At 43.4% G+C, this 22,987-nt stretch overlaps 1 protein-coding gene and 1 non-coding gene across 2 annotated transcripts in view; both read left to right on the forward strand.

Moving 5' to 3' along the window:
- The window catches only part of LOC124594419, a 43,035-nt gene that overhangs the window by 3,252 nt on the left and 16,796 nt on the right, over positions 1–22,987 (forward strand). Inside the window, exon 2 of the mRNA XM_047132789.1 lies at positions 9,259–9,375. Within this exon, the coding sequence (XP_046988745.1) occupies positions 9,325–9,375 (51 nt within the window). The 5' untranslated portion in view covers positions 9,259–9,324. The remainder of the gene's footprint in view (positions 1–9,258; positions 9,376–22,987) is intronic.
- Positions 15,687–15,760, forward strand: Trnaa-ugc. Its single transcript has one exon. It is a non-coding gene; the product is annotated as a tRNA-Ala (tRNA).

Below are 22,987 nucleotides of genomic sequence, written 5' to 3' on the forward strand. Positions count from 1 at the left end.
TTCAAAGGAACCATCCGGGGAAGTAGCTAAGTGTTCACATTCTCAAGTACTCGGTGAACATACTTTGAGTAAATTGTGCACTGTGAGTTATGCCGCCTCAATACATAACGTATTTTACTGACTACAAGACGCTACGGCCTATAAGGCAAACCTTAATTTTTAAGCAATTTTAAAAAATAACATTTTTACCATTTTTATTATTAGACTGCAAAGCCAGACTAAGGAAAATTATTGGCATATAAAACCGAACTAACCTTTAAAATTCCTGAAAATCATCGCCTGAACTTTAACTTTCTCTTCTTCTTCGTCATCGTTGTCTCTTCATATATAAGATGGACTTAACTGCCATCGCGAGCGTTACTTACGCCGCACTTCTTGAACGATTTAACGGTAATATCTTCTCTCACTCTAGACCACGACAGTTTTATCCACTGACACACTTCATTGTAGCTTGTTTTAAAGCTCCTTTCGGCATGACTTCATGTTGGGTTTCATCCATCATGCATTTGTTCCATTCTTCCCTCATAAACTTTCAATAATTTATTTATCGAGACATCAAGAGGTTGAAATTTTGAAGTAAGTCCTCCCAGAATAACAGCAGGTTCTGTATTTCCCGGTCTCAATTTATCTTTCACAGCATTTATCAAACTACTAAATTCCAGAATGAGATTTTCACTCTGCAGCGGAGTGTGCGCTGATATGAAACTTCCTGACAGATTAAAACTGTGGCCAGCCGGAGTGGCCGAGCGGTTCTAGGCGCTTCAGTCTGGAACCGCGAGACCGCTACGGTCACAGGTTCGAATCCTGCCTCGGGCATGGATGTGTGTGATGTCCTTAGCTTAGTTAGGTTTAAGTAGTTCGAAGTTCTAGGGGACTGATGACCTCAGAAGTTAAGTCCCATAATGTTCAGAGCCATTTGAACCATTTAAAACTGTGTGCTGGACCGAGACTCGAACTCGGGGCCTTTGCCTTTCGCGGGAAAGTGCTCCACCATCTGAGCTACCCAAGCACGACTCACGCCCCGTCTTCACAGCTTCATTCCTGCCAGTATCTCGTCTCCTACCTTCCAAACTTTACAGAAGCTCTCCTGCGAACCTTGCAGATCTAGCACTCCTGAAAGAAAGGATATTGCGGAGACAGGGCTGTGGCTAAGCCATGTCTCCGCAATATCCTTTCTTTCAGGAGTGCTAGTTCTGCAAGGTTCGCAGCAGAGCTTCTGTAGAGTTTGGAAGGTAAGAGACGAGATACTGTTGACTACTAAATTGTTGTAGCACAAGAGAGCTCTTCTTCAATAAAGCACTTTTCCTTCTTTCTCATACTATGTTAATCCACAATTTCATACCAACCTTGTCCTTCCAACCCTTGTCATGTACGTGAACACCACCAACAGGCGAGATTTCAAAAGGTTTTGACACTGTTTTGCGCTTGAAAATGATCATTGTATTACTTAAGTTTGATACCTTCAGCTCAACTTGACAGGGCCGGCCGCGGTGGTCTAGCGGTTCTAGGTACGCAGTCCGGAACCGCGAGACTGCTATGTTCGCAGGTTCGAATCCTGCCTCGGGCATGGATGTGTGTGATGTCCTTAGGTTAGTTAGGTTTAAGTAGAGCAAGTTCTAGGGGACTGATGACCACAGTAGTTTAGTCCCATAGTGCTTAGAGCCATTTGAACCAACTTGACAGAACAACAGTGTAATGCATTTTTCCATGTCCAATTCTTTTGACAGTAACTGTTTTAGCACCTTTCATGGCAACAGTTCTATAATGCGGCACATCAAATGTCAGAGAGTTTCGTCCATATTCGCTATTTGGCTTAGTTCCACACTGGTTTTCTTTCGATGATGGATGACAAAGCGATGGAAAGATATTTTCTCTTCATGTACTTGTAGCATTTTCTGAGATTTTGGTTTTGGTTCGCATGTTAAGTCAATGACGCTTTATAAATTTCCACAGCAGCACTAGCTTATGAGCGTGTATTTGAATCATTATTGTCTTAATTCCAGTGCCATTTTGACAGTGCCCTTGAACTCATTTCAATACGTCATCTTATACTTTTGGCCGATTAGCATTCAGGGCTCTAACTGCACGTTTAATCTCCCTCATTTTCTTCAGTTCTTCTTTACTAGGCAGCCAATCGCGAATGGTTTTTTTCTGTTGGTGGAGGGCCGAAATGCTGCTCAGTTACTCTGTTTCCATGTTCTTCTGCACATGCTATTACTTTCAACTTATAGCCCGCATCGTCTGGATACCTCTTATTTTTTTCCATTACGAAATTAGCTACTACTCGTAAGGAAAATATTGTACTGCTACCGATGACACAAATCACTTTCAGTTAAAGTTCACTGGCGCCGTAGACTGCAATGGCGCCTCATAGGTTGGCAGTGTTCTGGGTTTGCGATGGCGGGGCGGGAGGGAGACAATGTTATCAAGCTTGTAAGTCCCCGAAATTCATGATCGTCACACTGGTGCACTGCTGCTGCCAGTCGAACCCTATGTTGCCAGGTAGAGAAAGATCTCCCGCGGCATCGAATATATAGCCATTTTTAAACCTGGCGGGAATTTTAATCAAACACTGGACATTTTTCATTAGAGTATAAAAAGCACCTGAATTTTGGAGGCAATTTTTCGAAAAAAAGTGCGTCTTATAGACCATAAAATACGGTGCGCACAATACATAATTGTAATACTTTTCTTACCGTGTTAACCTTTAACATAAGATTATACCTGTTAATGAGTAGTTTGTGATTGCATTTTAAATTTTTAAATCCAGTTAGTAATATGTGAAATACTGAAAATAAAATTTTTGTTGCCTGGAAGCTGTTAGACAGGCAACCTTAATTTGGGGCGTAAATTGGGTTAGCCGTTTAGTAATATACGAGTAAATGGCACACCAGTTCGTTCATGTTACAATAGTCACAAAGCAACCTTCTACTCGGTGGACGAGGGAGGGGGGGGGGGGGGGGGGAGAGGTGTTTCCACCTTGTTGTTGTTGTGGTCTTCAGTCTAGATACTGGTTTGATGCAGCTCTCCATGCTACTCTATCCTGTGCAAGCATCTTATCTCCCAATACCTACTGCAACCTACATCCTTCTGAATCTGCTTAGTGTATTCATCTCTTGGTCTCCCTCTACGATTTTTACCCTCCACGCTGCCCTCCAATACTAAATTGGTGATCCCTCGATGTCTCAGAACATGTCCTAACTACCGATCCCTTCTTCTAGTCAAGTTGTGCCACAAGCTCCTCTTCTCCCCAATTCTATTCAATACCTCCTCATTAGATGGGTAGATCACATATCTAATCTTCAGCATTCTTCTGTAGCACCACATTTCGAAAGCTTCTGTTCTCATATTGTCTTATCTATGTCTAAACATGTTTCACTTCCACACATGGCTACACTCCATACAAATACTTTCAGAAACGACTTCCTGACAAATCTATACTCCATGTAAACAAATTTCTCTTCTTCAAAAACGTTTTCCTCGCCATTGCCAGCCTACATTTTATATCCTCTCTACTTCGGCCATCATCACTTTTTTTGCTCCCCATATAGCAAAACTCACCTACCACTTTAAGTGTCTCATTTCCTAATCTAATTCCCTCGGCATCGCCCGACGTAAGTCGACTACATTCCATTATCCTCGTTCTGCTTTTGTTGATGTTCACCTTACATCTTTCTTTCAAGACACTGCCCATCCGTTCGACTGCTCTTCCAAGTCTTTGCTGTCTCTGACGGAATTACAATGTCATCGGCGAACCTCAAAGTTTTTATTTCTTCTCCATGGATTTTACTTCCTACTCCGAATTTTTCTTTTGTTTCCTTCACTGCCTGCTCAATATACAGATTGAATAACATCGGGGAGAGGCTACAGCCCTGTCCCACTCCCTTCCCAACCACTTCTTCCCTTTCGTGTCCCTTGACTCTTACAACTGCCATCTAGTTTCTATACAAATTGTAAATAGCCTTTCGCTCCCTGTATTTTACCCCTGCCACCTGTAGAATTTGAAAGAGAGTATTCCAGTTAACATTGTCAAAAGCTTTCTCCAAGTCTACAAATGCTAGAAACGTAGGTTTGCCTTTCCTTAATCTATTTTCTAAGATAAGACGTAGGGTCAGTATTGCCTCACGTGTTCCAGTATTTCTACGGAATCCAAACTGATTGTGTTAGTATTCTGCAGCTGTGACTTATTAAACTGATAGTGCGGTAATTTTTACATCTGTCAACACCTGGTTTCTTTGGGACTGGAATTCCTATATTATTCTTAAGTCTGAGGGAATTTCACCTGTCTCATACATCTTACTTACCAGATGGTAGAGTTTTGCCAGGGCTGGATCTACCAAGGCTATTAGTAGTTCTAATGGAATGTTGTCTACTCCTGGGGCCTTTCACTTATGTTGTCAAAAGTTCATCAGCTTTTCGTTGTAAGCTACATAAGTCGTTTGTTTGCAAGCAGAGGATACATTCGCTATGATTTTACGCAGACGAGGCGAACTGCTGAAAAACTGCTTAAAATGGTACGAATTCGTGTTTCATTCTACACAGCATGGTTGACTGTATCTACAGGGTGAGCAGCTAAGACAAGCCACACGCAAAATATCCAGGATGAGTAGCACGGATTTCTCGACTTATAGCGGACAATATGTCAAATTTTCTGACGTATGCAAGTAATTTTTAACGTGTGTAGCTACCTAATTATGACAACGGGATTTTTTAATGGAACACTCTAATTTTTCTGGGAGATTGGAAAGAGCCCGTTCTGGAAACTTCAGACATAATGCGGGTGGGACTTTCTTTCCATCAGTCTTCTGTCTGGTTTGATGCCAGCCGACACAAATTCTTTTCCTGAGCCAGCCTCTTCATATGTGAGTAGCGCTTGAACGTTACGTCCTCAGTTATTTGTTGAATGTATTGCAATCTCTGTCTTTCTCTACAGTTTTTACGCTCTACAGCTTCCTCTGTTATCATGAATGTTATTTCCTGAAGTCGTAGCGTATATACACTCCTGGAAATGGAAAAAAGAACACATTGACACCGGTGTGTCAGACCCACCATACTTGCTCCGGACACTGCGAGAGGGCTGTACAAGCAATGATCACACGCACGGCACAGCGGACACACCAGGAACCGCGGTGTTGGCCGTCGAATGGCGCTAGCTGCGCAGCATTTGTGCACCGCCGCCGTCAGTGTCAGCCAGTTTGCCGTGGCATACGGAGCTCCATCGCAGTCTTTAACACTGGTAGCATGCCGCGACAGCGTGGACGTGAACCGTATGTGCAGTTGACGGACTTTGAGCGAGGGCGTATAGTGGGCATGCGGGAGGCCGGGTGGACGTACCGCCGAATTGCTCAACACGTGGGGCGTGAGGTCTCCACAGTACATCGATGTTGTCGCCAGTGGTCGGCGGAAGGTGCACGTGCCCGTCGACCTGGGACCGGACTGCAGCGACGCACAGATGCACGCCAAGACCGTAGGATCCTACGCAGTGCCGTAGGGGACCGCACCGCCACTTCCCAGCAAATTAGGGACACTGTTGCTCCTGGGGTATCGGCGAGGACCATTCGCAACCGTCTCCATGAAGCTGGGCTACGGTCCCGCACACCGTTAGGCCGTCTTCCGCTCACGCCCCAACATCGTGCAGCCCGCCTCCAGTGGTGTCGCGACAGGCGTGAATGGAGGGACGAATGGAGACGTGTCGTCTTCAGCGATGAGTGTCGCTTCTGCCTTGATGCCAATGATGGTCGTATGCGTGTTTGGCGCCGTGCAGGTGAGCGCCACAATCAGGACTGCATACGACCGAGGCACACAGGGCCAACACCCGGCATCATGGTGTGGGGAGCGATCTCCTACACTGGCCGTACACCACTGGTGATCGTCGAGGGGACACTGAATAGTGCACGGTACATCCAAACCGTCATCGAACCCATCGTTCTACCATTCCTAGACCGGCAAGGGAACTTGCTGTTCCAACAGGACAATGCACGTCCGCATGTATCCCGTGCCACCCAACGTGCTCTAGAAGGTGTAAGTCAACTACCCTGGCCAGCAAGATCTCCGGATCTGTCCCCCATTGAGCATGTTTGGGACTGAATGAAGCGTCGTCTCACGCGGTCTGCACGTCCAGCACGAATGCTGGTCCAACTGAGGCGCCAGGTGGAAATGGCATGGCAAGCCGTTCCACAGGACTACATCCAGCATTTCTACGATCGTCTCCATGGGAGAATAGCAGCCTGCATTGCTGCGAAAGGTGGATATACACTGTACTAGTGCCGACATTGTGCATGCTCTGTTGCCTGTGTCTATGTGCCTGTGGTTCTGTCAGTGTGATCATGTGATGTATCTGACCCCAGGAATGTGTCAATAAAGTTTCCCCTTCCTGGGACAATGAATTCACGGTGTTCTTATTTCAATTTCCAGGAGTGTATTATCTACCTGTTCCTTTCTTCGGCGATTCTGCGGAGAATCTCGTCCTTTCTTATCAGTCCACCTGAATTCACCGTTTTTCTCACCACATCTCAAACACTTCGATTCTTATCTGTTTTTTTTTTTTCACTGTCCATGATTCACTTCTATACAATATTATGCTCCAAACGCAGGTTTTCAGAAATTTCTTCTTCAGATGAAGGCCTGTGTTTGGTACCAGCAGACTTCTCTTTTCCAGGGATGCCCTCTTTCTCTGAGGCACTCTGCTTTTTATGAACTGCTTGCTCCAGCCATAATGGATTATTTTACTTTCTAGGTAGCAGAATTCGTTAACTTCATCTACTTCGTAATCCTCAGTTCTGATAAGTTTCTTGCTACCCTCATTTCTGCTGTCTCTCATTACTTTCGTCTTTCTTTGATCTACTCTGTCCATACTCTGTACTCATTAGTCTGTTCATTCCATTCTGCAGGTTCTGTAATTCTTCTTCACGTTCATAGAGGACAGAAGCGTCATCAACGAATCTTATAATTGATATCCTTTCACACTGAATCTTAATCCAATTTTTGCACCTTTCTTTTATTTCCGTCATTGCTTCTTCGAGGTGTAGGTTGAACAGTATGGGCAAAAGACTGCAACCCTTCTTAATCCGAGCACTTCGTTCTTGGTCTCCCAGTTTCATTGTTCCCTGTTGGTTCTTGTACGTATTGTATACAACCTGACTTTCCCTATAGCTTACTCCAATATCTCTCAGAATATCGAAAATCTTGCACCATTTTTCAAGGTCGAGAAACCCTATTAGTGTGTCTTGATTTTTCTTCACTATTGCTTCCACTACCAAGCGCAGCGTCAGAATTGACTCTGTTGCCCTTCCTTCCCTATTTCAAACTGATTGTCTTCTAACAGATCCTCAGGTTTCTTTTCTATTCTTTTGTACACACGTAATTACCAGCAACTTGGATACAGATCTACAGCACCAGCTATCAGTAAACACGAAACTCAGGTACGAATCGTCTATTTATTATCATAACTGTCTTAGCAAGTGCTCAAAATGTTGATCTTGAAGCCTGGTACATGCTATAAACCAATTTTAGACTGACAGCACTGCACGCTAAATTTCATCCGGGCTTATCGCAGAACAGTTCCGCGATATACGGCAATCCATGTCTTCGGGAATCGTCTGTGTTTCCTCCTAGGCCTTTTATATAAATCTTCTGCACAGATAAAAAGACCAGAGGTGCCAAGCCTGCTGAGTGTGAACACCATCCTGTGTTTCCCGAACGCCCGATTCAACAATCTCCAACGGTCCTGTTAAGGTCTGTAGTTATTGTCTGTGTAGAAAATGTGAGACGTCCGTCACGCTGGTACCATATGGACTACCTCGTATCCAGTAAGATGTCTTCCAGTAACTGTAGCAGCATATCCTTTAGTAGCTTGGATACTTGTGACTATTTAGTGTTTCATCAATAAAACACTCTCACTAACAAGGGAACCTCCCCATCGCACCCCCCTCAAATTTAGTTACAAATTGACACAATGGATAGGCCTTGAAAAACTGAACACAGATCAATCGAGAAAACAGGAAGAAGTTGTGTGGAACTACGAAAAAATAAGCAATTTATACAAACTGAGTAGTCCATGTGCAAGATATGCAACATAAAGGACAATGCGAGCTTATGAGCGCCGTGGTCCCCTGGTTAGAGTGAGCAACTGCGGAACGAGAGGTCCTTGGATCGAGTCCTCCCTCGAGTGAAAATTTTACCTTCTTTATTTTCGCAAAGTTACTATCTGTCCGTTCATTCATTGATGTCTCTATTCGCTGTAATAAGTTTAGTGTCTGTGTTTTGCGACCGCACCGCAAAACCGTGCGATTAGTAGACGAAAGGACGTGCCTCTCCAATAGGAACCGAAAACATTTGATCGCAAGGTCATAGGTCAACCGATTCCTCCACAAGAAAACACGTCTGATATATTCTTTACGACACTGGTGACGGCATGTGCGTCACATGACAGGAATATGTTGTCGACCCACCTAACTTGCACACTTGGCGAATGGGTAAAAAGATTGTTCTACATTGCCCGATTTAGGTTTTCTTGTGGATGTGGTAATCTCCCCAAAAAAAGTGTTGAAAACATAAGAGTTTGTCACATAAACTGCAACAAATGAATGCAACAGTTTCACAGTCGCTCAGTTTTCTCTGTGCTCTGTCAAAACGTGTTTTTTACGTTTTCAAATGTTTCCTTGCGTAGACCGTCAAATCCTGTATATGTCCAAGCAAATCTGAACATGTCCTGGAATTTTGGAGAGCGAAGTTGATTATGTGTGAGTGACTGAACTTTGATAATTATCTGAAAATAAAAAATTAAACTTCTCACTCGAGAGAAGTTTTGAACCAAGGACCTCTCATTCCGCAGCTGCTCACGCTAACCACGGGATCACGGCGTTCATAAGCTGACACTCTTCTTGATGTTGCCTACCTTGCCAATGGACTACTCAGTTTGTATATTTTGCTTATTTTTTTCATGGTTCCACACAACTTCTTCCTGTTTTCTCGATTGATCTGTGTTCAGTTTTTCAAGGCCTATCCCTGTGTCAACTTATAACTAAACCTGAGGGGGGTGCGATGGGGAGGTTCCCTTGTAAGAACTTACCGAGATATCAATTTGAGATTAAGTCAGCGTCTTCAACGACCATTGTTGGATAATCTATGCAGAAATCACAGTTCTGAGATTATTTTCGATCAGTGGTGAACGACGTTAGTGCGCCATTCCTTGCTGCGACAGCATTTGAAACGTCTGTGAAAGCTGTTCGCTGTAAATAACGTGTGATCCTCTTTCAGGGCGCTACACACCGTCAGGAAAGGGGATTACACAGCTAACTGTTTCTAGGAGGCTGTGGCTCCGTCATGGTGTGGGATGCTGCTCATCGGGAGATCTTCGACGCCATTATCTCTGAGGTATGTCTTCTTAGTAAATTGAACGACAACGGCTACTAAAATGACTAAAAAACTTTAGATCTTTCATAATGAACTTATAATCTCTGACTTAAACTCTGATACTTCTGCATGACAAAAAACAGAAAAATGTTTGCTGACAGCAACGATGATGATACTGAGTAAAAGTGAGTGAGACATTACATCCCGGTACTGTGGCGAGAAACATTAACAGATGCTTGACGCGCACGAGGGTGTGGAGGTGTGGAGGCTGCCAGAGACTCGCGATTGTTATCAGTAGATGGTGGCACCCTTGAGGAGCAGTGATTGGTTTATGCTCTGAAGAGGAAAACAAGTGCCGTAATCTGACTCCCCAGAAACTCCACTCAGTGGTAGAGGAGCCCAAATAACCAAAAACGTATCTTGGGTTGTCTATAAATACTCGACAGTTTCAGAGAAAACGCCCGTCAAAGTTTTCAACACGATTTAGAGGCCTTGTAGAGTGCGGTAAGTACAGTCTAACGTAGGTTCCATAGTGGCCAGCGTCGCGGTCCCTCATTTTTGCGTCTCATGTTCGAAACCCAGTTACCTTTATTTTCATTTATCTACCCATAGCCAGAGAAGGATACTACACAAATGTTCATCTGGTTAGGAGATATAAGGGCCTTATATTAACTGTAAAATTACACCTGGCTTTTACATTAAGTGCCATATACACTACTGGCCATTAAAATTGCTACACCAAGAAGAAATGCAGATGATAAACGGGTATTCATTGGACAAATGTATTATACTAGAACCGACATGTGATTACATTTTCACGCAATTTGGATGCATAGATGCTGAGAAATCAGTACCCAGAACAACCACCTCTCATCGTAATAACAGCCTAGATACGTCCGGGCATTGAGTCAAACAGAGCTTGGATGGCGTGTACAGGTACAGCTGCCCACGCAGCTTCAACACGATACCACAGTTCATCAAGAGTAGTGACTGGCGTATTGTGACGAGCCAGTTGCTCGGCGACCATTGACCAGACGTTTTCAATTGGTGAGAGATCTGGAGAATGTGCTGGCCAGGGCAGCAGTCGAACATTTTCTGTATCCAGAAAGGCCCGTATGCGACCTGCAACATGCGATCGTGCATTATCCTGCTAAAATGTAGGGTTTCGCAGGGATCGAATGAACGGTAGAGCCACGGGTCGTAACACATCTGAAATGTAACTTCCACTGTTCAAAGTGCCGTCAATGCGAACAAGAGGTGACCGAGACGTGTAACCAATGGCACCCAATACCATCTCGCCGGGTGATACGCTAGTATGGCGATGACGAATACACGCTTCCAATGTGCGTTCACCACGATGTCGCCAAGCACGTATGCAAGCATCATGATGCTGTAAACAGAACCTGGATTCATCCGAAAAAATGACGTTTTGCCATTCGTGCACCCAGGTTCGTCGTTCAGTACACCATCGCAGGCGCTCCTGTCTGAGATGCAGCGTCAAGGGTAACCGCAGCCATGGTCTCCGAGCTGATAGCCCATGCTGCTGCTAAAGTCGTCGAACTGTTGGTGCAGATGGTTGTTGTCTTGCAAACGTCCCCATCTGTTGACTCAGGGATCGAGATGGGGCTGCACGATCCGTTACAGCCATGCGGATAAGATGACTGTCATCTCGACTGCTAGTGATACGAGGCCGTTGGGATCCAGCACGGCGTTCCGTATTACCCTCCTGAACCCACCGATTCCATATTCTGCTAACAATCATTGATCTTGACCAACGCGAGCAGCAATGTCGCGATACGATAAACTGCAATCGCGATAGGCTACAATCCGACCTTTATCAAAGTCGGAAACGTGATGGTACGCATTTCTCCTCCTTACACGAGGCATCACAACAACGTTTCGCCAGGCAACGCCGGTCAACTGCTGTTTGTGTATGAGAAATCGGTTGGAAACTTTCCTCATGTCAGCACGTTGGGACGTACAACATATCGCATCAGGTGAATTGGCTGAGTCGTGGACTCACAAGCTTAAGAATACTCTAAAATATTTTCAACGTGTGACCTTCGAATTTTAATATCTTATTCGAAAATATTACTATTTGTAGTTAGCTAGTGTCTTTTGTAAGAAGAAATTATTATTATTCTGAACACGATGTGTTTTTGCTGTTTATAGACTGTACATTATTTAAGATCAGAAAGTTTAATACTTCGTCTATAAACGTGAAAGTAATTGCGTGGGTTCGTGTTAGTACGCACAGAAATATCTATCCACTTTTGTACTTAGTACTTTATATACTGATGGTAACTGGAGCTTAAGTCTTTTAAAGTATTCCTGTACAAGTGAAAATAATTTAGTCTATGTATGCTAGAAAAACAATCTCGCGACGTTAAGCGTCTGTACCTACGTTCGTATCATCTATAAATTAGACACCACAAAAATACTATTTAAATACTGCAGAATTTCCCCCATAAGTCAGTAATGTTGTTAAGGTTTAATATCTTTCACTTTTACACCAGCATAAGCTGAGAATTAATTGTTTTACGGTACCTTAAGGCTTTAGCCACGCCGTTACCGATTCTGAACTTTTTACTTACATTTATACCTTCTGTAGAAAAATATTTGTATCAGTCTGATCTCAGAACTCCTGTGGAATAATATTATAACTGTCTGTGCGCTTTAGGTTGCGCCATTTCATAAATAATTACTGAAAATTAAAATTTCCGCGTAATGGCGGACAACAAGGAGACAGCGATGTTACGTTTATCTCCGCAGGAGCGTGTGCTAAAAATCCGGAAAACTTAAGAATGTGGCAAGTTGTAATTACCTTTCCGTAAATGAAAACATGTAACCACGATTACTGCTAAGTCTCTATTTCAGAGAAAATCAATTTAATACAATAATAGACGTAAGTACAGCAATTCGCTATTACTCACATCGAGTGCATCCGATCAGTACCAAGCGAACAAAACCACAAGACAATAGCGAGAGAGAGCAAAACGAACAGAACCGCGAGCGATAATCTTATCGCACGATTATATATATTAAATGATAGCAGTCAGCGATTACATGTTGGCTTCTTGTATATACATCCTTGCCACAGTATTTAGCAGTCATGAACGAAATATTTACTGAATGTACATAATTATAGATTTCATCACTGTTTCTAGTATCAGAATAATATTTTACTTTTAACAAAAATCCACATAGTTTATATATTTTATATTTAGTTGTGAAAACTATCCATGGGGTACTACAGAATATTTCACATTAGATGATCTATTCTCAACTTTAAAACATTACTGGGGTTATTTTAGTGTGATCTGCGCCTGGAGTTTAGTTATTTTGCAATTATAGAGCTTTAATTACAGACTTTGCTAAAGATTACTTTTTCCATGATTTTTCCTTAAGTTTATGCAAACGTGACGAGCTGCTCTGTTGCATTTAAATCCTCACTCAGATCATCATTATTTCACTGATGAACAATTATTAACTATAATAAGTTCTACTTTGAAATAAACTCAGTTTTGTTAAAATTAAAAAAAAAAGCGAGTAGTGAACATTATTTTCACTGCAGATTCATATCCGTGTTTAGACGACCTTCTCTGAATTTTTTAGAGTTAATGTGACAGATGTGTTGGTTGTCCCTAGACTGTAGTGTAGCCTACACTTAAAAACCACGAAATTCAGAGGCCATATAAACAGTGGGTTTTTGATTTCAAACCGTTATTTGCGCACTTGCAGGTGGTGACTCACGAGCTATTGACAGAACAATTATTTTGTGAAAACAACAAGTTTTTGATTCTCTATTCATCATTTGTTATCCGTATAGTCTCATTTGGTTATTCTCGTCTAAGTATTTGTCTTCATTATCATCATCCGTCATGTCACATAAGATACCAATGAGTTATTATGACAGCACCTGGTTATCTTTCTCTTTTTGTTATGGATCCACTTATCATAATTTGGTATCTCTGAATCTTCATTAGGAGGAAGTGTTTTTAGCGGAATATTCAGCAAAAATTTCACCAGTTAATGTCCTCAATTTGTAGAGCTTGGATGGGAAAATTAGTTTATCGCTGTTCTCATTTTAGACACTGACATAGCCCAGCAGGAAACCGAAAAATGAAGAACATTATAAATGTATGTTAAAACTACCTCTTTAATTATTTTTTTATTAAATACTGACGTACAGAATTTTCCCTGACAAATAGAACTCAGACTTAACCTATTCATTTATTACCTACAATACACAAGCTCAGCGCAGTCTGACTGCTACACATTAACAACATGACTTCGAATAATTATCACAAAAGAATGACCCTGAATTGCAAGAAATCCTAACAATAATACAAATCCAAAACATATGAAATTAAAGAAATATGAAACTATCTCCAACTCTGTTAATTGCCTAAACTCATTTCAATCACGAATCCCAACAGTACAAACCCCATTCTTTCTCTTAAGTCACTTACGTCACAGAAAATCTTCATAACACGAACTACAGCAATTACAGCAAGTAGCAACTGCAGTCACCTAAATAAAAAAGATTCTAACTACTACAGACTCCAACTACTAGGAAGCTTATGGTTTGCGAAAGATCTTGCTGAAGAGAAAACAATGCATTTAGAGAATTTTACTTTATTCATGTCACATACGATTTCAAAAATTGTATAGTTGTCAATAATTCCACTGCCCAAACATTATCAAACAAACATACAGCATCTCACAAATCCTTCCATATTTTCTTATAAACACATCATTTCGTCTCACTCTACAATGCATGTCCTACCAACACAGAGTCACCACTAAGAATATCATGTCCAACCACAGAATCTCTTGCTGACAGCGCAGAGCACTGTCAGCGATATTATTGTCTATAGCGCTGCCTACATACAAACAGGCTACTTACAAAGTCTTCTCAAATTCGATAAAGCGTACATTGGATGTGAGTCCAGGATCTGATTTAGGCAAGGCTGATTTGGGAAGGCTACCGACCATGGATTCCTTTAGGTTACCATGCTGCCAATCATCCCAGCTGTCCTAAAGGTATAATGAGAAATACAATTCGGATAGCACTAACGAGGATTTGAATCTCGTTTCTTCCGACGGCAGATTGATTTTCCATAGTTCTTCCTAAATCGTCCAACGGCCTTGCCGTAGTGGTAACACCAGTTCCCGTCAGATCACCGACGTTAAGCGCTGTCGGGCTGGGCTACCACTTGGATGGGTGACTCTCCGGTCTGCTGAGCGTTGTTAGCAAGTGTGGTGCACTCAGCCCTTGTGAGGCAAACTGAGGAGCTACTTGACTGAGAAGTAGCGGCCCCGGTTTCGGAAACTGATATACGGCCGGGAGAGCGGTGTGGTGACCACATGCCCCTCCATATCGGCATACAGTGACGCCTATGGTCTGAGGATGACACGGCGGCCGGTCGGTACCGTTGGGCCTTCATGGCCTGTTCGGGAGTTTTCCTAAATCGCTTAAGATAAACGCCGCGATTATTCCTTCCAAAATGCCTAGTCCAGTTTCCTTTCCTATACTTCTCTAACCAGAGGTAGTAATCTGTCTCCGACAGCCTAGTCGTCCTCCCTTCGGTGGCAATCTCTTGCACTTTGTGAGAAGGCAAAACAGTGGAGCTCCTGCAGAGTCTCGTGAAAACGGAACACGTATCTGTGTCGAGTTGTAGGAGGTGGGGCGGGGGGAGGGAGGGTGTATGAAGGATATAGATGTTTGTGAACTCAAAGCAGTCCTACTTCGAAGATGATAACAATTTATTAACCAAAACTGATAAGTACACAAACCTGTAGCATCGGTTTCATTTCCGCTGTGGCATGCAAGAATGCGTCTGTGGTAAACTGCTCGAACACTGGTCCTGAGTTGATAGATTATGCGAAAATTATCACAGTGTAACGGCACAGTAATACGTGATATCAAACACATCCCACAGTGATGTCAGCAGTCTGGAGTTGCTTGCTTATGGATACACTACTTGATCAAAAGTATTTGGACGCCTAAAAGGGCTTTAATGTGTGTTGTGTCCACCCTTCGTCCTCACGACGCCTTGATCTTTGCTGGGGACACTTTTAATGAGATGCCTGTTGGTGACAAAACCAGAGAAGGTACTGATGTTGGACGTAGAGGTCTGGAGTGAAATCTACGTTCTAATTAGTTCCGAAGGTGTTTCATTGGGTTCAGCTCGGGACGCTGGGCAGACCAGTCCGTTTCAGGAATATTATTTTCCACAAACCATTGCCTCACAAATACCGCTTTACGGTAAGATGCATTGTCAAATCTCCGAGCTGTTCGTCCACTGAAAGTAGCACACAAAACTACCGGGTGAGGTGGCGCAGTGGTTAGCACACCGGACTTGCATTCGGGAGGACGACGGTTCAAGCCCGTCTCCGGCCATCCTGATTTAGGTTTTCCATGATTTCCATAAAATGTCGGGACGGCTCCTTTGAAAGGGCACGGCCGACTTCCTTCCCAATCCTTCACTAATCCGAAGGGACCGATGACCTCGCTGTTTGGTCCCCTTATAACACTAACGTGTCGTGAAACACGTTAGTGTTACCCTCTGAAAGTATTTCGAATTTTGACCTCGCGGATGTCTTATGGACAAAGGTATCGGAGTATAAGTTTGAATATGACGAAATTAAGAGAAAAACTAAACGGACTTTAACCTAGGTAGTTAATGAAAGTGGTAAAAATCTTAAGTGAATGAAAAAAAATAAACGTTTGCCAGCCCAATTAGGCACATTAATTTGGAAATATATGTTTAAGAAAATTGAATATTTGTTATTGAAGCTACTTTCGTTGATATTTCCCTTTGAATAGCGCACAGGATACAAACTGACACAGTGCACTCTGAACTGTGTGTAACAGCAGTTACCAATAACGCACTCACCAGTGAAATATAGGAAGCAAATTTCCACCAAGCTACTAATGACAGCTACACTCAAGATCATTACTTAATCAAATACTGAAATGTTACTGCATGAAGTGTAGAACTAAATTTGGACATGAGAGGCTTTTATCCTAACTGATACGAAAAAAATGCGAATAAAGATGAATAATATCATAGATACACTGTTTATGCTCCTCTACATATATCAGTTTTCATTAGCAACAGTAATAGTTCAATTTTCTTTCGGATAAGTGGAGAATATGATGGGGACCCATAAACTAGTATAGTTGCACAAATCAACACACTCTGATTATTGCAGTAGAAAAGACTAATTCAAAAAGCTAATCATTCACTTCACTTGGAGTAGTTCATAATTTACTTTGCAAGACAATAAAACACAACACTGTGCTTAATTAACTCCAAAAAAGGAACCATTCATGATAGAAATCAAAACCACACTATTTTTATTATGAGCTTAATTTATTTGCCTTTTTATCACCTGTGAATCAGATATGCTAGACAATGGTATTTACACAATCTTGCACTGTAATCCTACAAAACTATATTTTGTAATAAACTAAGGATACTTTAGCTAAAGCCTATCCAATTTCACTTTTGTGGTTTTAACTTTTACTTTTGCTACTCCTTTTACATTAGACAAAAAAATCACTTTTAAACACTTGAATGCTAGAATTGTTCATTTAAATCAGGATACTCGGTTTTAGTAGCACTGAGGTGAGGACCCTGCATAGGTGATTGTTATTATTAAAACCACACGCAAATTAACTGGTCCATGTACTTATACATTACTGAAAGTATGAAGTTAGTGAAGCAGTAGTGAAGATTGATGTCAAGCGACATGGCAGTTAACTGTACTCACGGCTCTTGATGTTCGAATGCTCTATAAAGTCTCTTCTTAGCGTCGGATTTTCAACATATTAGAGCCATTCCTTTATGCCGAGAATACCCAATAAAAGCCAGATCCATATCCGAGGCAAATCCTTTGCAAAGCAGCTTCCATTTGCCTCTCTTAGCACCGCTGAAATGTACCGTGCTACTGCTAGCCACATACTGCGTACCGTTCACACAAAGGAGCCGCTCAGTTCGACCGCCAAAACCACCTTTTACATCACGCCATTCCACTTCCGTTGTGGGGGGGGGGGGGGGGGGGGGCTTTCCTACAGCTTTTACATGTTACAAGCATAAACCAGCTTTCAATAAACATTTTATTTTTGTGAACATACACATATTATAATAACTTATCATTTTAACGTATCTTTTCCTTTTTTCATATATGCATTAAAAAGCTCTAATTTTCTTACCATAGCTCAAGGGCTTTAAATAACAAAGAATACACGCTCCATAATTTCAGATACACAATTGCATAATATAAACCTACTTGTAATCGATATAAGAGTTACACCCTCCCCCAAATCAACCAACCACACAATGTTGCGTTTTCTAAACTGCTATAAGGGGATCTCATCCTAACCACGAAAAACACCCATACCGTAACACATCCCCTGTACTCCACTGTGTGCATTAGACATGGTGGCAAGTAATGTACTACAGGCAACCGGCAAACCCAAACCCTTCCATTGGATTGCCACAGCGTATAGCGTGGTTCATTCCAAATCAAGCGTTTCCAGTCATCAATTGGCCAGTCGCTTCGCTCTTTGCACCACCTCAAGCGTCGCTTAGCATTGACTAGAGAAATTTGTGAGGATTATGAGGAGCTTCTCGATCATTGAGCGCCATTCTCTTTAACTCACTGCGCACGGTCATTGTGCTAGCTGGACAACTCGTGGCACTGTGGAACTCAAGATTGATTCCTTCCGCTGATTTCATGCGATTTTTTACAACCACCATATGAAGCGCCGCAGTGGACTCAGAATTGACGGAGGGCAGCCCATAAAAATCCTATATCGTAAAATTAGAAGACACTAGAAGACAACGGTGGAATGCGACACGTGTACATACCTTACCGGCGATGCACCACTGAAGCAGCTCGTTGTTAAAAAATTAAATTTTCGACATATTCCCACAATTGTATCGGGTTTTACAATGATACGTGACTGCTGTGTTCCCCCTATTACGTTTTTTTTTTTTCATTTTTCCACTTAAACAAAACGTAGCCTCATTACTGAACATCAAAAGTGAAAGACAACGCCTATACAAGTGTCTGGCGCAGTTGTTAGATCGGTTACTGTGCTACAATGGCAGGTTATCAAGATTTAAATGAGTTTGAACGTGGTGTCATAATCGGCGCATGAGCTATGGGACACAGCATCTCCGAGGTAGCGATAAAGTGGGGATTTTCCGTATGACCATTTGGAGTGAAATCTACGTTCTAATTACTTCCGAAGGTGTGTCATTGGGTTCAGCTCGGGACGCTGGGCAGACCAGTCCGTTTCAGGAATATTATTGTTCACAAACCATTGCCTCACAAATGTACCATGAATATCAGGAATCCGGTAAAACATTAAATCTCCGATATCGCTGCGGCCGGAAAAAGATATTGCAAGAACGGGATCAACGACGACTGAAGAGAATCGTTTAGCGCGACAGAACAGCAGCCCTTCCGCAAATTTCTGCAGATTTCAATGCTGGGCCATCAAAAAAAGTCAGTGTCCGAACCATTCAACAAAAAATCATCGATGTGGACTTCCGGAGTAGAAGGCCCACTCGTGTACCCTTAGATGACTGCACGACACAAAGCTTTACGCTTCACCTGGGCCCGTCAACACCGACGTTGGACTGTTGATGACTGGAAATATGTTGCGTGGTCTGACAAGTCTCATTTCAAATTGTATCTATTGAATGGACGTGTACGGGTATGGAGACAACCTCATGAAACTATGGACTCTGCATGTCAGCAGGGGACTGTCCAAGCTAGTGGAGGCTCTGTAATGGTGTGGGGCGTGTGCAGCTGGAGTGATGTGGGACCTCTGATACGTCTAGGTGACACGTACGTAAGCATCCTGTCTGATCACCTGCGTCAATTCGTGTCCAATTCTAGCAGGACAATGTGACATCCCACATGTCCAGAATTGCTACAGAGTGGCTCGAGGAACACTCTTCTGAGTTTAAATACTTCCACTGGCCACCAAACTCTCCAGACATGAACATTATTGAGCGTATCTGGAATGCCTTGCAAGGTGCTGTTCAGAAGAGGCGTCCACCCCTCGTACTCTTACCGATTTATGGACCGTCTTGCAGGATTCCTGATGTCATTTCCTCCAGCACTACTTCAGACATTAGTCGAGTCCATGTCACATCGTGTCATGGCACTTCTGCGTGCTCGCGGGGGTCCTACACAATACTAGGTAGGTGTACCAGTTTCTTTGGCTCTTCAGTGTATTGTGCTCCATGTCCAGAGCGAGAATGAATTCTCTGTTTCAATTGAGCTCCGTATTATTCGAAACTCAAATGTCGCCACAAAACACGCCGCATACAGACGTGAAGAATGGCTAATTTTCGGTTGGCACAACGAATAGACGTCTGTGGAGTACCTGCAGAACTGTTGGATACAGTCTACATGTTGAACGAGCACATGGGGGACTTCTGCGGATTTACGTAAACGAGTCGTGTCTTGAAAACGCCAGATGCAATCTTCGAATGCTTTGAGCTGTCGCGGCGCGGTGTCGTATTGTCGATGTATGTAGTATGATTGGGGACGTGTAGAGCTTGTTCGCTTCGCTAACACAGGAGAGAGGAATGTGGAACTGACTGCGAAAAGCAACTGAGGTCCACGTCCGCAATACGCAGCGTCTGGACTTGTGCTTTGTTTATGGTCAAGGCATAACATAAGCTCACCATGAACTGTGCGCGTTTAAAGGGAAACGGTAAATGGTCAGTCACAAGTTGTATTCAGGGTATAAAATCTCTCTCGCATGTGCCACTTGCAGGCAAAATTTCCGCTTCTACACTCCTGGAAATGGAAAAAAGAACACATTGACACCGGTGTCTCAGACCCACCATACTTGCTCCGGACACTGCGAGAGGGCTGTACAAGCAATGATCACACGAACGGCACAGCGGGCACACCAGGAACCGCGGTGTTGGCCGTCGAATGGCGCTAGCTGCGCAGCATTTGTGCACCGCCGCCGTCAGTGTCAGCCAGTTTGCCGTGGCATACGGAGCTCCATCGCAGTCTTTAACACTGGTAGCATGCCCCGACAGCGTGGACGTGAACCGTATGTGCAGTTGACGGACTTTGAGCGAGGGCGTATAGTGGGCATGCGGGAGGCCGGATGGACGTACCGCCGAATTGCTCAACACGTGGGGCGTGAGGTCTCCACAGTACATCGATGTTGTCGCCAGTGGTCGGCGGAAGGTGCACGTGCCCGTCGACATGGGAACGGACCGCAGCGACGCACGGATGCACGCCAAGACCGTAGGATCCTACGCAGTGCCGTAGGGGACCGCACCGCCACTTCCCAGCAAATTAGGGACACTGTTGCTCCTGGGGTATCGGCGAGGACCATTCGCAACCGTCTCCATGAAGCTGGGCTACGGTCCCGCACACCGTTAGGCCGTCTTCCGCTCACGCCCCAACATCGTGCAGCCCGCCTCCAGTGGTGTCGCGACAGGCGTGAATGGAGGGTCGAATGGAGACGTGTCGTCTTCAGCGATGAGAGTCGCTTCTGCCTTGGTGCCAATGATGGTCGTATGCGTGTTTGGCGCCGTGCAGGTGAGCGCCACAATCAGGACTGCATACGACCGAGGCACACAGGGCCAACACCCGGCATCATGGTGTGGGGAGCGATCTCCTACACTGGCCGTACACCACTGGTGATCGTCGAGGGGACACTGAATAGTGCACGGTACATCCAAACCGTCATCGAACCCATCGTTCTACCATTCCTAGACCGGCAAGGGAACTTGCTGTTCCAACAGGACAATGCACGTCCGCATATATCCCGTGCCACCCAACGTGCTCTAGAAGGTGTAAGTCAACTACCCTGGCCAGCAAGATCTCCGGATCTGTCCCCCATTGAGCATGTTTGGGACTGGATGAAGCGTCGTCTCACGCGGTCTGCACGTCCAGCACGAACGCTGGTCCAGCTGAGGCGCCAGGTGGAAATGGCATGGCAAGCCGTTCCACAGGACTACATCCAGCATCTCTACGATCGTCTCCATGGGAGAATAGCAGCCTGCATTGCTGCGAAAGGTGGATATAGACTGTACTAGTGCCGACATTGTGCATGCTCTGTTGCCTGTGTCTATGTGCCTGTGGTTCTGTCAGTGTGATCATGTGATGTATCTGACCCCAAGAATGTGTCAATAAAGTTTCCCCTTCCTGGGACAATGAATTCACGGTGTTCTTATTTCAATTTCCAGGAGTGTATACGACGCTTTCGATCAGAGTTACGTCGCATTTTCCTTTCCGAAGGAGTTTCCAAAGAACGAGTTACATCCTGGTGTTCTCGAACCACAGTAAGTCTCGTCTCATGATATACAATGGATTCTTAAGAGCTTATAGTTCTCGGCCTTTTAGCCGTTATGATTTATTCAAAAAGATAGGCTTTTTATGCGTAAACGAAACTAAGTCAAAGTGTAATGAGTAGGCACACAAATTGCAAAGCAAACTTAATATATTCGTTTTTTCTAGCAACGAACCTATCGAAAGAAAGAAATCAATGTCAATGAGTTTTTAATACAGCAAAGCAAATTCGATGTTAGTTTGCATTCATAAAGGAAGGACTGCGGCGCTTAATTCTGTCACTGATGTAAACTTCCAAAAATACGGCTGTGACTGAGATAATAAAATTAACAGCGCCATCTATTGGTTCTTTGGAGCACTACATTGTGATGATTAATATCCGAATTAGTAAGCTGACCAGACGATTTCAGATAAAACTTTAAATTGCGATATCTTTTTTCCTGTGTCCCGATTTTGAAGAAATAAAGCCTGTACGTTACTCCAAGCTAAACTCAAGTTACTTGTGAAAACTCCACGAAAATACGTCTTTTGGTTTTGCAGATCAGCTTGTTCAACAAACGCAGACATGACAGTTTTACAGTTTTATTATTAGTATGTAAATAGATAATGATATCGACATTAAGTTGGTTCCTAACGAATGGCCTAACTAAAATCAATCACTAATTAATTGGTGCATGATGTGTTCTATAACCTTAACAGAATTCCATTAATACACTCTAGACGTGGTTTCTTAGCACCCAAGTCGATCTGTCTAAAGGACACGTCGTTGGTATCAATAACACCTCTCTGCCATCTTCTTGGCATTTCATATGCCTCTGGTTTTACCATTTCGTTATTTCATCACTTGTTTTGGTATTTTTGAGATTTGCTCACAGTTGCACGACTTATAATCGAGCTTCCTTCTGTCGCAACGTTAAGTAGCTATGAACACCTTGCGCAAACGCCACAAAACTGATACGCCAGTCTATTACATTCATTTTGGATCTGTTGATTAAAATTTCATACCTGTACGAGCTTATTTTGAATGGTGCAAAAGTTATTCCCACACATGAAGAATAGCGTGAGTACGAGATGGCCATTCGATAAGTCTGACGTTATTGCGACTTTACCAGTGGTAGCAATACAGCACGCCTATAAGTAGGTGAACGAGCAGCTTATCGACGTATTTCTGTCTTCGACAAACGTCGAATCATCGGCACGAGGGACATAAGAGCAGCATACCGAAAGACGACACTGACCATTGGCTGCAGTGCAATGACTGCAGAACGAGTTGCGGCGAGATGAA

The sequence above is a fragment of the Schistocerca americana genome, chromosome 2, assembly GCF_021461395.2.
Source record: "Schistocerca americana isolate TAMUIC-IGC-003095 chromosome 2, iqSchAmer2.1, whole genome shotgun sequence".
Taxonomy (NCBI): Eukaryota; Metazoa; Arthropoda; class Insecta; order Orthoptera; family Acrididae; genus Schistocerca; species Schistocerca americana.